The sequence below is a fragment of the Hermetia illucens genome, chromosome 4 (genome assembly GCF_905115235.1).
Source record: "Hermetia illucens chromosome 4, iHerIll2.2.curated.20191125, whole genome shotgun sequence".
NCBI classification, from domain to species: domain Eukaryota; kingdom Metazoa; phylum Arthropoda; class Insecta; order Diptera; family Stratiomyidae; genus Hermetia; species Hermetia illucens.
In genome coordinates, this window is record NC_051852.1 from 85,017,723 (window position 1) to 85,034,661 (window position 16,939).

Here is a 16,939-nt window from a genome sequence, read left to right on the forward strand (position 1 = left end):
TTTCTTGGCGGCCATTTTCTGCATTTCCGTTTCCGAATTGCACGTTCCTTCGTCGCCGAATTTTTCCTGCGACTTATTACTATTACTTTACTCTTTTAAGCGGTTTTAATTGTAATAAGATTAACATCCACTATTTTATTTTAGTTACCAAAAATTAACTACCAAACACTTTACTTACAATTTTAGTTACCGGACTTCTTCGGTTACACAACGACATCCTTCCGGCTTGTTCGCAGGTCTGAGGTTGTTCCTTCGTACCTAATTGATTGGGTTCTCAGGAAAGCGGTGTAAATCTTCACTGAGGAAACTGCATTGCCGTCGAGGAGAGTGGCAACCCATTTTTGGTGCAGTGGATGAGTGAGGTTGTGACAGTTGCGGATAACCTCAATTTAGTTGTTTTGGTTGGGGCACGGGTTTCGATTTCTACCGGAATGTCTGCCTTAAAGCGAGTTCAGGTGAATTAGATATTTTCCTTGTGGTGACTTTTCAATTTAATGAGTGCTTGGTGTTTCAGCAATGGGCGACGTTTGCTCGGACGTGGCACGTTTACGACTGTACCTGGCAGAATCCATTCCAATCTGCACAGGTTATCAAGAAACATTTGATGGGACTCCATAAGCCGATTTACCACCCAACAAGTAAATTTTCTAATAAGTACTATTTAAATGCTCCATTCAGTTCTGAGATGTGCCTTTCCACCTTGGTGCCAGTTCTGCTTCAACTTTTTGAAATCCTATTCAACGCAATTGAATGCTAGATTGTTGATTTCCCAACTGGAAACTGCGGCGCGCGAACATTTTCACTACAAGTTTTTTGTTATGATTTTACGTAATGGTTGCGGGAACCAAGTTAGGAGATATAAACGCGCAGTGAGCAAAATTGAGCACCGTCGTACGAAACTATAAGTGCTCAGAAAGGGGGTAAAGGGGGTTGTATATGTTTTGTTTTTTTTATAAGAACCTAACGTACAGTCAGATATAGTGCAAAGAAAATTAACGAGAAAGGGTCAAATAAAGCTCTTGCTGGGGGCGAATTACAAAAGAAAGTATTGCCGTAGACAAAATTGATTTCCGGACTGAAAAAATTAAGCAAACTAAAAAAAGACTAGTTAATACTGCGTATGGCGATTTTTAGTATCATATACAGTGGCGGTAAAAAAAATAGCAACGCCGACTTCATGAACTGTGAAAGGCCAAAGATGAACATCAAAGTTTAATTAAAATTAGAATATAGTGATAACACAATAAGCGTAGTAAATAGTTGTGTAGTAACCGGACCCCCATGTTGGGCACCACCTCTGTTATGATGGGAGTCCGGCGTTGCATCACCTTGGTACCAACATGGTCACCAAGGCTGTCAACCAACCAAAGTCCCCTAACAAGTTTGCAAGTCGTGAGATAATATGAGGAGCCGGACGGCATGTGCTGGAGCTAATCCGAATGCTAGCAGTCCGGCGAGATGAGTGCCGAGGTTCTTGGTATCCAAATATTACCTCCCTGTCAAGACAGAGATTTTACAACGTGGCTTGACTCAGGAGCCAACAAAACTAAACCTACCCAGGGTAGGGGACGGGAAGTCTCGAGGCGGATTAATACCATCGAAGATTTCATTCAATTCTAAAGGAAGACTGCCAAACGGCCTAATAAGAGAGGGACTAAATCACAAAAACTTAACGCGCGCGGGATGGACGGGGGAGGATCAGCTCTGAGCGAACTCCGACATCTACGCGACGAGTGCCCCCCTATTTCCTTTCCTCCTCATGGAGGTCAGATGATATGGTGGCCCTGCGGCGGTCTACCCTAAACTACTCTGCGGCTTCCAAAATAATGCGCAGGGGGGCTATGTACATGGGAGGGTTGACGCTTTCCTGGAAGGTTAGAGCAAAATCAACTCAATTATTCATAATGAATTTTATAATCTTCAATTACTTTAGAATAAATTTTTACTGCGCTGAATGACAGCTTTTTGACAGAAATTAATTTTTTACAAAAATTCTGTTATAGTGTGCTGCTGTAAATATAACCACTTTGACACTTCGCTGACAGTAACATTTAAAAACAGAAAAAAATATAAAAAATTGAATATAAGATTGTATTGAGGGGAATTAATGTATGATGTCACTGCTATTTTCTTGCCTCCACTCTAAATCTGTCACTGGTCAGTGGCATGGTAGCAACCACTCTATCATAGCACTTCCCTCGCCAAGCATTTCACGTATCGCATGGAATAAATCTTTTGCTCTTTTTTTTTCTTGAGCCTTTGTCCCGTTCACAAGCGGGGTCGGCTGGTCCTGATCGATTGCGCCATTTTGTTCTATCAAAAGCGTATCAAGCCACCGTTGTTTCGGCCGACCTTTTTGGTCGCTTACCATCGAGTTCGACGTTCAGACTGATCTTGGCGAGTGAGTTTTCTTTTCGTTAGCGCTAATTACGTGATCATACCATCGCAGGAGCCCCTCCAATTTTTCCATGATCAGTGCAATTCCATATCGATTGCAGATATTCTCATTTCGGATGTAATCAAAGCATGTTACGCAACTAGTCCAACCCATGTTGGTGTCTCCATTACCGCAACACACCGTTCATTGTCTTTTATAGTTGGCCAACCTTCAGAATTATAGAGGGTGACAAGGCGGTTGACACTGCGTTAAATTTTAGATTTGAGACGTTCGGTGATACGTCGATCACAAACAACACCAGTTGTGAAACGCCACTTCATCCAGGTTGCGCTAATGTATGAAGCAATTTCACAATGCAGTTCTCCATTGACTGATAGCATTAACCCCCAAGATATTTAAATTGTTTTCTGGGCAAGTTCAACATAGTTCACTCGGTACAATGGGATAAACTCTAAGACCCTTTAAGTCCAACATAGTTCAACAAAGTCTTCCCTGCTTGTGACGACTAAAAGGATAGTAATTCGTGGGCTAGCAACCTGCAATTTTGAAACGTTATTGCTACCGAAACGTTAACGGATAGGGGCGGACCTTATGGCGACGACCTTTATCTATCGAAAACGGACTACGATTGGACTTTCGATACCATTCCACATTCCAAAAGTTCCACGTTCCAAAAGTGGAATGGTATCGAAGGTCCTCAGAATACTTGTCTAGGCGACTTGTCTAGACTGTCTAAGCGAAGTTAGATGCTCCGTCCAAATAGGAGCAGATGCGAATCCAGTGTCGAGCTGTTTCTGACGGCTATTGCAAGGCACACCCTCTTGATCTGGGAGCCTGTTTCTGACAGACTTCTAACTGGAAGATTCCGGTCCAGGTCAAGGAGGATCATAATTGTACTATGCATCAACAGAGGCATCCAATACTGTGGAGAAGGATGTTTTCTACGAGCAATTACCCGTAGTTCAGAGGAGACTTCCTAAAGGTGACATTGTGGCCGTGATAGGTGATTTGAACGTAAAGGTGTGCGCTGACAACACCTTCCTCGGTCATGTGTTGGGGAAACATTGTTTTGACGACCGTAATCATAATGGTGGAAGCTTCGTGGATTTCCGCATCTTCCATCGCCTCGTCATTGGTGGCACATTATTTGAGCCCAGGGCATGCCATAAGGTCAGTCTCGTTTCAACTGATCGACACCGCACAAGCAAACAGATCGACCACTTTGTGATCAGCGGTCGATTTAGGAGTTGTCTCCAGGATGTGTGCAACAAAAGAGGCGTTGTCATCAGCCTCGAAGGGGTGACCATCTGATAGTCTTTTAATTCCGTTTCCGTGTTGCGTCCGCCACTTATCCCCCAAGCTCAACATCGACCGCTTGTATAATCCAGCTGTCGCTCGACAGTGAGAAAGCTTTCTTGTTGATCGGGTGGCAGATACACTGAGTAACCCACTTGGAAATATCGGTGAGCATTGGGTTGCCATCAGAAATGTTCTTTTTCGGATGCTGCGGAATTGTGAAATAATAATAATCGTTGGCACAACAATCCATATTGGATCAGGGCATTGAAGTGTGTTAGAGCACTTCATTCAAGACCGTAACGGTACACTACAGAACACTGTAGGAGGCAATGTGGTCAGCATTACGCTCGCCCGAGATTATTACCCTGATTTGACTCAGGTACTCATTCACAGCTGAGTCGACTGGTATCCGACGTCAAATCACGTTACAAAGCCCACTGTCGCCAGCGAGATTTGAACCGCGACCTTCCGTACGACAGCCTTGTGCTCTAACCACTCAGCTATCCGGAATCGTGGAAGGGGAATGATAAATGGAAAGCTGTATTGACTGCTGCGGGCGATGGCGGATGTGATGCGTCTGAACCACGATACCGAGCGAAATCCCGAGAAGTTCAGCATATAGCCGTGCCGTGAGAAAAGGGACTTCGCTATTGCGCTGGTCAGGGGAGGGAGCGGAAGATGCCGCAAAAAGCAATGATTTCAGAGGTGTATACCACATCACAAAAGATCTTTCGATGGTCTTGTGAAAAGGCAGACGGTAATAGGTGCCATGGGGGAAAGGGGTTCGGAGCGCGCAATGAAGGTGGCGGGCGTATAATCGATTTTGCGGACACCCATGACCTTGTACTTATGAATACATGGTTTATCAAACGATTGTCTCATCTTCCCACATTTTATAGTGGGAACAATAAAACGCAAATCGACTATATTCTCATAAGACGTCAACATTTTACCACTGTCACTGATTGCAAAGTCGTTCCCTATGAGACCATCGCACCTCAGCATCGGCCGTTGATTGCTGTCCTGCGAATTAAGGCACCGATAAAACGGCGTGAGGAACGCAATGAAGAAACGGTCTCACTCATACGATTGCCAACCATTACGAATGTGGAAGAATCATGGAACCAAATGAAAGACACGATCCACAAAGCGGCCTCTGCAACCCTCGGGGTCATCAGGCCGGGTAAGCGGTACATCAACCGAGATACTTTGGAATGATGATGTTGAAATGAAGGTCCGTGAAAAGAAACGCCTCTACCACAAATTTCTCGACGATAAAACGCCTGCTAATTGGCAAATTTATAAGAATGCCAACCGGGAAGCAAAGAAAGCGGTCGCTGTCACCCGAGCGAACCATTTCAAAGATCTTTACGATAAACTGGACACTCGGCATGACGAGAGAGATCTGCATCGACTTGCTAAAAGCCGTGATGAACGCACACAGGATATCGAACACTTCTGTTGTGTTAATGACAAGAACGGTACTTTGCTTACCAACCGTCGAGCCGCAACGGATAGATGGCGAGAATACTTCGAGCAGATTTCAACTGAAGAATTTGCTCATCCTCCACTTCCACAATCATTGCCGACATTTGGAGCAGTTCCACCAGTCAGCGCAACTGAAGTCGAGGAGGCAATAAAACAAATGAAATCGGGGAAAGCAACAGGACCTGACGACATCGCATCTGAGCTCTGGAAAGCGAAGAGCTGGGACCCAACACTGTGGCTCAGTGAATTCTTTAATCGGGTTATTCAGGAAGGAAGAACACCATCTGACTGGCAAGAAAGTACCACTGTTCTAATATGGAAAAAGAAAGGTAGCCCAGCAGAATGTTCAAATTACCGTCCGATCCGGTTACTTTCCCATACCATGAAGATTTTTGAACGCATTCTTGACAACCGTATTCGCGAAATCGTTGAAATAACCGTGAATCAAGCCGGATTTGTCAAGAACTGCGGCACTACTGACGCAATACACGCTGCGCGGTTACTCATGGAGAAACACCGTGAGAAGCATCGCCCTCTTTACATTGCCTTTCTGGATCTAGAGAAAGCGTTTGACCGTGTACCACACGAACTCATCTGGTATGCTTTACGACAACACTTCGTGCCAGAAGAACTCGTGCGCTGGATTCAATTGCTCTATCACGATCCGAAAAGTAAAGTTCGAAGTATGGCGGGTGTATCAAAACCGCTTCGTGTCTCTGTTGGAGTTCATCAAGGAAGTGCCCTCTCACCACTCCTCTTTGTCCTTGTTATGGACACCGTCACACGGGATATCCAACGTCCAGCGCCCTACACACTGCTTTATGCAGATGATGTTTTCCTAGCATCTGATAGCAAAAATGATCTCGAGCAACTTGTTCAAAAATGGAATGATCGCCTCATGCAACACGATCTCAGATTGAATTTAAACAAAACTGAATTTTTGACGACCGATCCCCATGAAACAGGCACAATCACTGTCAGCGACAGTGATTTGCCCAGAACTGAGCGATTTAAATACCTCGGGTCAACGCTATCAGCCAATGGAGAGCTGCGTTATGAAATTGCTTCACGCATTAACGCAACCTGGATGAAGTGGCGTTCCACAACTGGTGTCCTTTGTGATCGACGTATCAACGAACGTCTCAAATCTAAAATTTACCGCAATGTCGTCCGTCCAGTCGCTCTCTATGGTTCTGAGTGTTGGCCGACCATAAAAGACAATGAACGGCGTCTCGCGGTAATGGAGACGAAGATGTAACGTCACACGTTTAGATCACATCCGAAATGAGGATATCCGCGATCGTTATGGGATTGCACCGATCGTGGAAAAGTTGCGAGAGAGGCGTCTTCGATGGTATGGTCACGCAATTCGTGCAAACGAGAATTCACTTGCAAAGATTGGTCTGAACATCGAAGTCGATGGTAAACGACCAAAAGGCAGACCTAAGCAACGGTGGCTTGATACGTTGGATGGGGATTTGAAAGCCTCGAGATTGCACCCAGATCAGGCATTCGATAGAACCAAATGGCGAAGCCGATCACGACGAGCCGACCCCGTTTGTGAACGGGACAAAGGCTGAAGAAAAAGAAGAAGAAGAAGAAGAGCAGCTGAAGAGGTGAAATGAACACTTCACATGAAATGGCTACCGTAATATACGAATACGTAGTGTTCCTCCAAGCAGAAGAGAAATCATTTCGGCCATCAGTGCACTCAAACGGAGTTAAAGCCCCAGGCCTTGACGGTCTCCCTGCATTGTTATTTATCGCTGCACCTCCAGTATTACAGATCTGCTTCTTCCATCTGGACGGAAATCTTGGGAATCCGAGACCTTTCCCATAGAGGGGAAGAGGGGGATGATCGTTAAGATTCTAGACAAGGGCATCCGTTTTTAAGTGTGACAATTAGAGGCGTATCTGGTAATCCTAGGATGCATTAAAGAACATCTTGAAAGCTTGATCGACTGAGGGCAGGCTGGTTTCTGTTCCAAATCCTCCAGTATTGACTACATCAACACCCTACGGATCATTTTAGAACAGTGGGCGGAGTTTAAATTTGCGGTTCCCCTGCTCTTCATCAATTTCAAGAAAGCTTGCGATAGTGTGTAGCAAAATTTCTGAGTATTATAAGGTCCAAAGCGGAGTTCGCAAGGGTTGCATCTTGTCACTGATATTATTTCTTTTTGTTATCGGTACGTTTTTCATGCTACTTTGTCTGGGGGACGTGGAGAAATTCAATGCACGATTACATCTTTCCTCAAACTCGGAAGCTCGGTTTTTGCTGACTTTCGGCACCGAATTGGATGTTGCCCGACGCATTAACAGCGTTAGATCTGCTTTCGCTGCCTTGTCTAAAATCTGGAAATTTTATCTCAACACCAAGATGAAGCTGTGTTATGCAGGAGTAGAAATTCCACTGTTACTCAAATTCTCCAAGGCTTCGTTAACAACTGCCAGCGTCGTATCATCGGAGAACGCTGGCCAGATACTATCGTAAACGACTAACTGGCGCTCGTATGAGCTGTGATCGGAAGGCGGAAGTGGCAGTGGGGATCTCTAGGATAAATTTAGCCAGTCAATTTCCTAAAAACCGAGAATTATATTAACCTAATTTGAATAGATATCGACATGGAGGGCATTTTGAGGCCTGAGCACCGTATAGAAGCAGCTCCTTGATTTTTTTCCAGATTTTTGGGTTGAGTAGTTGAGAATGGGTCCGTGCCGCACTCCCCGCCTTCCGAACAAATGCCAAAACTAAAATTAGATTCGGAAAGTACTGATCCAGGCCTTTCATTGGATATATTTGGTGAATTTTTTTTATACTTCTAGCTTGAGTGAAAATATCACCTGTCATTCATGACCACCTGTTTCCCATATAATTGACGATTAGGTATTTTATTTCGTCGAAAACCATAAGATCTGTTATTTCTTTATATTATTGAAACTTCAATTTGCTGAGCCAGCCAAGTTGGCTCCAATCATCCAATTTGCTACGCTTGCCTTCAAAACATCTATCTCCTTTTTGCACTAAAGTTCCGTTTGGTAAACACTTCCAAAACAGATTGTTTCCATTTATATTTTTAGCAGTGGGCTCATAGGAAAAAATTGAAAGAAGTTCTTTAACCCGGTTCTTGATTGCTACACTTTCTTCAGATATAATTTTTTCATAGATTCCATTTCTATTTTTAAATCGTTATAACTAAATGCCTCCAGCTTTCGAAGCCAGACGATCCAAGCTTTTTACGAATTGTAGGACTTTTTCTTCGAAATTCGGCAGGCCTATGGGGAGATTGCTTCTGCCCAATATACTAAACTATTCAGAAACAGGTTCATCAACTTTTTGGTATTTGTATGCTCTCTTCCTTTTAACACTTACGCTAAAACTAGCATTCCCAAATCTTCTGTCTTTATCTGTCCAAATGGGAGGTACTTTTGTAGAAACAGACAAAGGTTTCAAATCTTGAAAAGATAAAATTGAGATTTTGAATGGATGTATTCTAGATAAAACCACTCAAAATAGAGACTTTATGTGAAAATTTCGTACGCTAAGAGGTCAGAGCCGGACCCGGGCTGAAAGTCATACACAGAACCTGGGTCTGGGGTGAAATTTGTGCGGGTCCTGCCATTGTCCCTTTTTCATTCAAATTGTCCCATGTTAGTTTGTGAATATATACCCACATACATGAATATAGAAAGATTTGTGTGGAATCGATCCTTCGATTTTAATTTAAAGGAATTATAATGTATGAAATATTTCCCCAAAGTTACAAACTATGCTTCGAATAAGAGGGATTTTCGACTTGGAGGAATTCGATTTGTGGGTTGAATTTTTATATATTTTATTATTTAATTCAGCTTAGAGGAATTTCGACTTAAACTAAACATTGAGATCAGGTAACTGAACTAGTGGTGTTACCAAGTGAGGGCGATTCCATATGAGCCAAGGTTAAAGAAAGCTCGATTCACGGTTTCGGTCGTTATCATGATAAAATCAAAAACCACCCCTATTCCCAGTTTTTCAGCACTCGGCCAGAAATTTCTTTTCAATTATTAACCTACGAAGTTTTGTCCACAGCACTTTCTATAAACTCCAAATTTCCAAATCCTGACGTGCGGACTCAAATCATAGCGCTACAATCCCTATGCTTAGAGTTTTATTTTACAGGTCAGTATTTGGCTTGCGTCATACATAAAACTGACCTTCGAAACTGAAAACGTTAAATTTGAACTCGTAACTTGGACGCAAAAGCCAGTGTCCCTAATAATGCATCATTATAAAGGGTCTTTTCATTGCTACTCTACCATTAAAGTTATGTCTCCGGAGTATTTGGCGAATGGTTTCTCAACTACAAAACGAACCCGTCATCATCAGCAACGGCGCAACAACTGGTATCCCTAAAAGCAGCTTGGCGGCCTGGCCTACGCCATCGCTCCATCTCAGGCAGGGTCTGCCTCGTCTTCTTTTTCTACTATAGATATTACTCTTATAGAATTTTCGGGTGGGATCTTCCTCATCCATACGGATTAAGTGACCCGCCCGCCGTAACCTATTGAGCCGGATTTTATCCACATTCTGACGGTCATGGTATCGCTCATAGATTTCGCCGTTATGTAGGCTACGGAATCGTCCATCCTCATGTAGGGGGTCAAAAATTCTTCGAAGGATTCTTCTCTCGAACGCGGCCAAGAGTTCGCAATTCTTCTTGATAAGAACCCAAGTCTCCGAGGAATACATGAAGCCTGGGAAGATCATTGTCTTGTAGAGTAAGAGCTTTGACCCTATGGTGAGACGTTTCGAGCGGAACAGTTTTTGTAAGCTGAAATAGGCTGCCAACAACCGTGCTCGGATTTCATCGTCGTAGCTGTTATCGGTTGTGATTTTCGACCCTAGATGAGAGAAATTATCAACGGTCTTAAAGTTGTAGTCTCCTATCTTTATTCTTCCCGTTTAAACAGTGCGGTTTGATGTTATTTTTGGTGCAGACGTTGCCACTTTGTCTTGTCTTCATTTATATGCAGCGCAAGATCTCGCGCCGCCTCCTCGATCTGGATGAAGGCAGTTTGTACGTCTCGGGTCGTTCTTCCCATGCTGTCGATATCGTCAGCATAGCGCACTAGTTGGGTGGACTTAAAGAGGATTGTACCCCTCGCATTTACCTCAGCGTCACGGATCACTTTCTCGAGGGCCATTCTAAAGAGGACGCATGATAGGGCGTAGACCGTTGTGTTGATGTCAAATGGTCTTGAGAGTGATCTTGCTGCTTTTATTTGGGCTCGCACATTGATCAGGGTCAACCTAGTCAGTCTAATCAATTTCATCGGGATACTGAATTCTCTCATGACCGTGTACAATTTCACCCTGGCTGTGCTACCATAGGCGGCTTTAAAGTCGATGAAAAGATGATGCAACTGATGTCCATATTCCAACAGTTTTTCCATCGCTTGTCGCAGAGAGGAAATCTAATCTGTTGCTGATTTGCCTGGAGTGAAGCACCTTTGGTATGGGCCAATGATGTTCTGGGCGTATGGGACTATCCGACCTAGCAAGATAGCGAAGAATATCTTATAGATAGTACTCAGCAATGTATGGGACAGATAATGCCTCGTTGTCAATCGTCAGGCATTCGCTGTTCCGCACCTTGAACACAAGTTGATGGACCACTTGGTGTAATTGGTCGCCTCCATATGTAACCAATTCGGCTGTAATTCCATTGGGTCCTGGGGACTTATAATTTTTAAGCCGATGAATTGCACGGATTGTTTCTTCTACACTTGGTGGTGGCAGTATTTGCCCGTCGTCTTCAGTTGGCGGGACTTCCAACTCGCCGAAGTTCTGGTTGTTCAGTGGTTTATCAAAGTACTCACCCATCGCTCCAATATGCCCATTCTGTCGGAAATCAGATTTCCCTCTTTGTCTCGGCAGGATGAGTATCGAGGTGTGTAAGGACTCATCCTGCTGACTTGTGGTAAAACTTCCGAGCCTGGTGCGGTTGCTCCCTGTACTTTTCGAGTTCACAGACCGGATGGTTCTCCCAGGCTTCGTTTTTTTGGCTGTGAAGTCGCTTCTCCGCTCGAATGAGTTCGTGATAAGTCTTCGTGCGTGCCCGCCTCCTTTGAGAATGCAACATCACTCGGTATGCAGCATTCTTTCGTTCCGTTGCTAGCTTACATTCATCGTCAAACCAACCGTTCCGACTCTTTTTGCGGCTGCGGCCAAGTATATTTGTGGTATTTATGATAACGTTCTTCAGGTGATTGCGAAGATCATTTGTTGATGCTTCATTTACAGCATCTCTGTTGTCTGCGATTATTGCGGCATCCATTTCTCTCTTACAGGTGTCGAGGAAGGCTTTGTTGTGGGTGGCTTTAGTGTTAACTCTAACCTGATTGTCAGAGGGGATTTTGGGTGATTTTGTTATTCGAACTCGGAGTACCATGCCAACTAGATAGTAATCCGACTCTATATTGGCCCCCTATATGTTCTGACATTCATTAACGCTGAGAGGTGGCGGCGTTCGATCAATACGTGGTCAATTTGGTTGAAAGTGGTCCCCTCTGGAGAGGCCCACGTTTGTGGACCGCTTTCCGCGCAAATCAGGTACTTCCAATAACCATTGCGTGTGACACTGCTAATTGAATAATCCGCAGTCCGTTATCATTTGTACTTTGTACTTGGCTGTTAAAATCCTCAAGTATGATTTTGATATCATATCTGGGGCAGGCTTCGAGGGTTCGTTCTACTGCCTCGTAGAAGGTAACGCAAACGCAAAGTGCATAGCCTTTCGCTTATGTTTTCAAAGCCGATAACATGGTTTACTGGATGACCGCTATAATATATGGTGTAGCGACTTTTCTCCAGGAAACCGGTTCCTGTCCAACGCATCTCCTGCAAGGGTGTTACATCAGCCTTATATTGGGACGGGGTATCGGCTAGCTGCCTGGCAGCTCCATCTCGCAAATCGTTATCTCGATATCGTTGCTGGGTTCGTCGTTGTGGTATCAGTCCAGTCTGAGGCTCCTGTTATGGTTTCGTAACAAGTTGTTTTCCGTGTAGGGTTGTCATCCCTACACAACTTCCAGCCTGGAGGACCAGTTGTACAATTTGTCCCGTTTTTAGGCGCGGGAGACTTGCCTTTGTCCTTCTCCATCTGCAGCTTTTCGTTAAGAAAGAGCTCTCAGCGGTCACCACGTGGAGGTGGAGATAGGGTTTGGTAGTAGAGCTGTTGGTGTTGGTTCAGCAGGCGTTTTCCAGGTTTTATGCTCCATCGTAGGTACCAATCCACGCCACCTTAGGTGGTAATTTTTGGAGCCTTTATTTTTCTGAAAAGAGGGGGGGGGGCTTACATTTGGTGACGATGCCCCAAGTCAACTGCTATGCGAAATGAAGCAATTGTCCTTCATCAAAAGGCCAGCCAAATCTGGCAGTTGTTGGGCTTTGTTTCCAATCAGCTGAACCCCGCACAATGGTACTGCAGGGACATACGATTGTGAGTTATTAGTCGTGTATCTTGCAATTAAATACTTCCGATATTGGACACATGCCGTTCACATTATTCACGGACCATAAATCACTCATCTTTAAATCAGACAAAGCGAGTTTCGCTTCTTGCTTTGGCATCCTCAGCCCTTTATTGGAGGATACACCTGTAAAATACTATAAAACTTATCCACATTATCATTGCTTACTACGTAATATTTTCTCCCATATACTGTACATTCATATTTATCTAAAAGTACAGGCCTACTAAGTATATGCAAATTTTGTATAAATTAGGAAACATGAATTGAGAAATACATAGTTCGTCAGAACTATCAAAGGTAAACACGACGAGTTTAATTCTTGAGGAGTTTAAGCAATTGCTGCTCCCAAAGTCGGTTAGCCTGGAGTTTGGCACTTTTGCTTCTCCGACTTTCCATAAACTCTAATAGAGAGAAGGTAAGGTAAAGAGGCTGGGATCAGAGGAACTATCAGTGGACTGGCAACATCACACCCCTTATAATGAGAGCTTAGCGGGGTCAAAAAGGAGGGGGAAAAATAGAGTCCTCAAATCAAAAGAAATTTTCCTGAAATCAGAAATAGCAGAATACTAAATTAAAATCAAAGTGAAAGAGACAATAATTCATGTGAAAGTGTTACGAGGACAAATAATGAAAAAGAAAATAATAAAATAATTATGAAAATAAAAAAAATATAAAGAAATATAAAAATAATGTAGAAAAGTAAAATCAATTTAATATCAGTGTAAGACAAACAAAACCGAAGAAGAAAAAAAAACATTTTAATACTCTCATCAGAGCTGTGTATGATGCACATTTTCTAAATAGTTTCCTTTTTACATGGGGTACTAAAACATACCATTGAAAGGAGTTCAATGAATCAATAACAAGAAAGAAATCAAATCAAAACTTCGCTTGCTCCAGAGAAACTGAAGATTCTGTTCAAGTTCGGTATACAAGAAAAGTGAGAAAAGATGGATGTTGCATATATATAACGCAATTCTTGTCCACTGAATGTCACCAATTGGTAAGAAAAAAAAAATACAATGTTAGGCACCCGTGTTTTGAAAAATTTTTACTTTTTAAAGCTTCGTCTTTTCTTGATCACAGAAAAATAATCTACTCATTACTGCCATCCCAAATTCAATTTCCTTGTTCTTTTCACTTTTGTTTTAGCTCGGTTCCTTCAAAACCCAGACCGTATTCTCCTTTCCCCGGAAGACAAAAGCGATCTCCCCTCGAACCCAGCTGATCCAAACTCCAACCTCATTAGCCGGTCTAAGTTCCGCTAGATTCCCCTCTTGCTGACCCCGACCCTCAACTTCAAAATTCAAAATCGGTGCAGTAAAAGCAACAAATACATCAAATTTCTAACAGCACGCATGTTCGTCTCAGCGGAAATCAATCGATTTATCTGCATCCAATAATATGTAATGTGAGCAAATTTATGCACAAGCTGAGGGTGGATGAACATTTTGCCCTGTCAATTCTCGCTTGCGCTAGTAGGAAATTATTAATAAATACAAATTGGAATTGCTCAACTGAAAAGGAATTCTTGGGTTTAGGGGAAAGCGACCAATTGTTAGGTTTTTTAATAATAAGTAAAATTAATTATTTTGAATATTAGATGTTGGATATAAATCTATGTCGGTATAGGAATTATGAAATTGAGAAGGGTAATTGGCGAAGCTAAGCGGTGTTAAAATGAAAAAAAAAAGAATATTGCAAATTATTGAATGCACTCTCTTGTCAGATTGACCTTCGAATGAAATATCGCAAAGCCGCGCACTACAAAGAGCAATATCTATGGTAGGAGAAGAAGACGTGGCAGACCTTGCTTCAGATGGAGATATCGCGTTGGTAGAGATGAGGATGTTCCCTGTTACAATGAAACAGCTCCGTTTAAGTTGGTGGTCATTCAACTGTCGAGGTCATGGTAACCTCCCCCCTAAACTTATTCAACTAAATGGAGTCTTCCGGGGAAGATTTCATGAGCATGGGAAAATGGTTAGTTTTGCACAAATTGTACTTGCTGTTTGTAAGATGCACTAAATCGGTTGGGTGTCTAGTAGAACTCTCGGGATAATTACTCGGCTCACTAGTTCCAGGTTGCAGCTGATGCGCGTTGGGTGACCTTTCTAGAGTGGCTAAAAGGTTAATATCCTAAGCCAGTTGACATTGGGTAATTGCTGTGCAGTTATTATGGGGTTGATTAAGATGAGGAAATATGATCCTATGAGAAAGACTTTAACTAAAGATAAGATAGTTTCGGCGCCGGCGAAATGGAAATGCACCCCCACCCTCTTCGCATAGTCTTCTTGTCTCCTACGTAAAGAAACATAAGTTTGTTGATAATATTAGGATTCCCACCTAACTTTCCAGTATAGTGCTCTTCAATATTGGGTGTATTTTTGCCAAAATCTACTAATTTAAGGGAAAAATAAACGGTGTTCTCAGTGAATTGAATATTTTCTTCAATATAATATGCGCCTTTCAAAATAATTATTCTTCTGCATTAAATGGTCCTGTTTCGGGACTGTTAGATGTCTCTATCTAGCCCATAGGGTTTGCAATTTAGAAAATTCTTGCCTCAGTTTTAGTTTGACTCAGCATTAGGAGAGTATTTTAATGTATATCTATACATGAAATTTTTTCTTATTTTGTCTTCCAGATGATTGTGGCGATCATGTAGTTGTTATAAATACCAGCGAAATTGCTCTTCCCGGGGACGAATGGGTGAAACGTGTTTATTTCCATCACACAGGCTATCCAGGTGGAGCAAGTTGGACTTTAGCATGGCAACTCCACGAAAAGGACCCAACGATGATAATGTGGAAGGCTGTCTACAATGCCATGCGTGGTAACCTACAAAGACGTTACACAATGCAACGATTACATTTATTCAAAGATAATAACGTTCCGCCAGAAATTATGGAAAACGTTACAAACCAGATCCGCCAAATTCGCGTAGTACCTACAAGATTGGATCATATTGATAAAGAAACCTTAGAGAATTTCCCAGCAGTTATGGATTATCCAAAGGATTATGTATTGCGATAGTTATTAGACAAATTTAGCAATTTTTAGTAGTTTGTTAACATTTCGAGAGTAGTTCTACTCAATAAAATCAACTAAACCTACTTTTTTCATTTCCGTATTGAATTCTGCTACATTAGCCAGGCAAATGATTTTCCAACGAGTTGAAATTAGTTGCTGCACTACCAGAGATTTAGAAATATCACCTTACTCGTAACTTTGATTCCACGTGTTTGTGATCCTTCCCTTTTTAGTTGTTATTGTTACTTTGGATGTCTTGTATCTGCAAGTATAGCGAAATATTTACATCGTCGCAAATGAGTTACTGTTTTTCATGACTTGACCATCACATACAACACTCGTTTAAATTCGCAGTCTGCCAAAGATGGGCTTTACCCCTAGAACTGGATCATCTAGGTATCTTTAAAAATGTGGTAAGAAAAAAATTGCACATAAAAGAGAGAGACGCGCATAGTCCGTGCTTGGACGAGATGATTATAATACAAGAAGCCTGAAGCCCGTTTTTTAGAAGACACATAAGCATCCGTTTTTGTGTTTCTTCCGCCATATAAAGTGACACATTTACACATCGTATGCAACTAACAATTGGGCTGAAAAGGGTTAATATAGAAAAACAATTTTTTTTAGTAAAATTTGATTTGATTATTGAATATAGGTACCTTCAAGGGCGATACAACGATTATAGCGGTTATTCAATTTTCCGATACCTTTTTTATAAGACGATTTGCCTTTAGCCTTGAAATAGGACTCAGTTTCGGGAATTACCTCTTCATCGCTGCTAAATTTCTTTCCAGCTAGCATTCTTTTGAGGTTTGAGAACAGGAACAAGTCGCAATTCATGTAATTTTGCCATCATTTTAATTACTTATTTAAATGGGATCGTTTTTCCGCGATTTCGCTGTGTAGTCACTGTTGATGGTTTTTCCCTTCTTAAGGTAGTCGATGAATATTATACCATGTGCAGCCTAAAATATTGATGTCATAGCCTAGCCAGTCGAATGTTGCGTCTTTGCGCGCTTTGGAGTCGGTTCACCACGTGCAGTCCATTCGGATGACGATCATTTTTATTGTGGCGTGAAATAATGGAGCCATGTTTCGTCCGTTATCGCCACGCTGCTGACTGCAGTTGGGGATAATCTATATGTGTATGATAACTGCTTCACTTCGTGGGAGCAAAAAGAATAAAATCTCATAATTGACTTA

At 42.4% G+C, this 16,939-nt stretch overlaps 1 protein-coding gene across 1 annotated transcript; it reads left to right on the forward strand.

The window, feature by feature from the left end:
- Positions 1–325: 325 nt before the first annotated feature.
- LOC119654486 (39S ribosomal protein L13, mitochondrial) lies at positions 326–15,819 on the forward strand. The gene is made up of 3 exons (XM_038059908.1): positions 326–455; positions 515–638; positions 15,351–15,819. The coding sequence occupies exons 1-3, from the start codon at positions 354–356 to the stop codon at positions 15,737–15,739; spliced, it is 615 nt and encodes a 204-aa protein (XP_037915836.1). The 5' UTR covers positions 326–353; the 3' UTR covers positions 15,740–15,819.
- Positions 15,820–16,939: the final 1,120 nt, after the last annotated feature.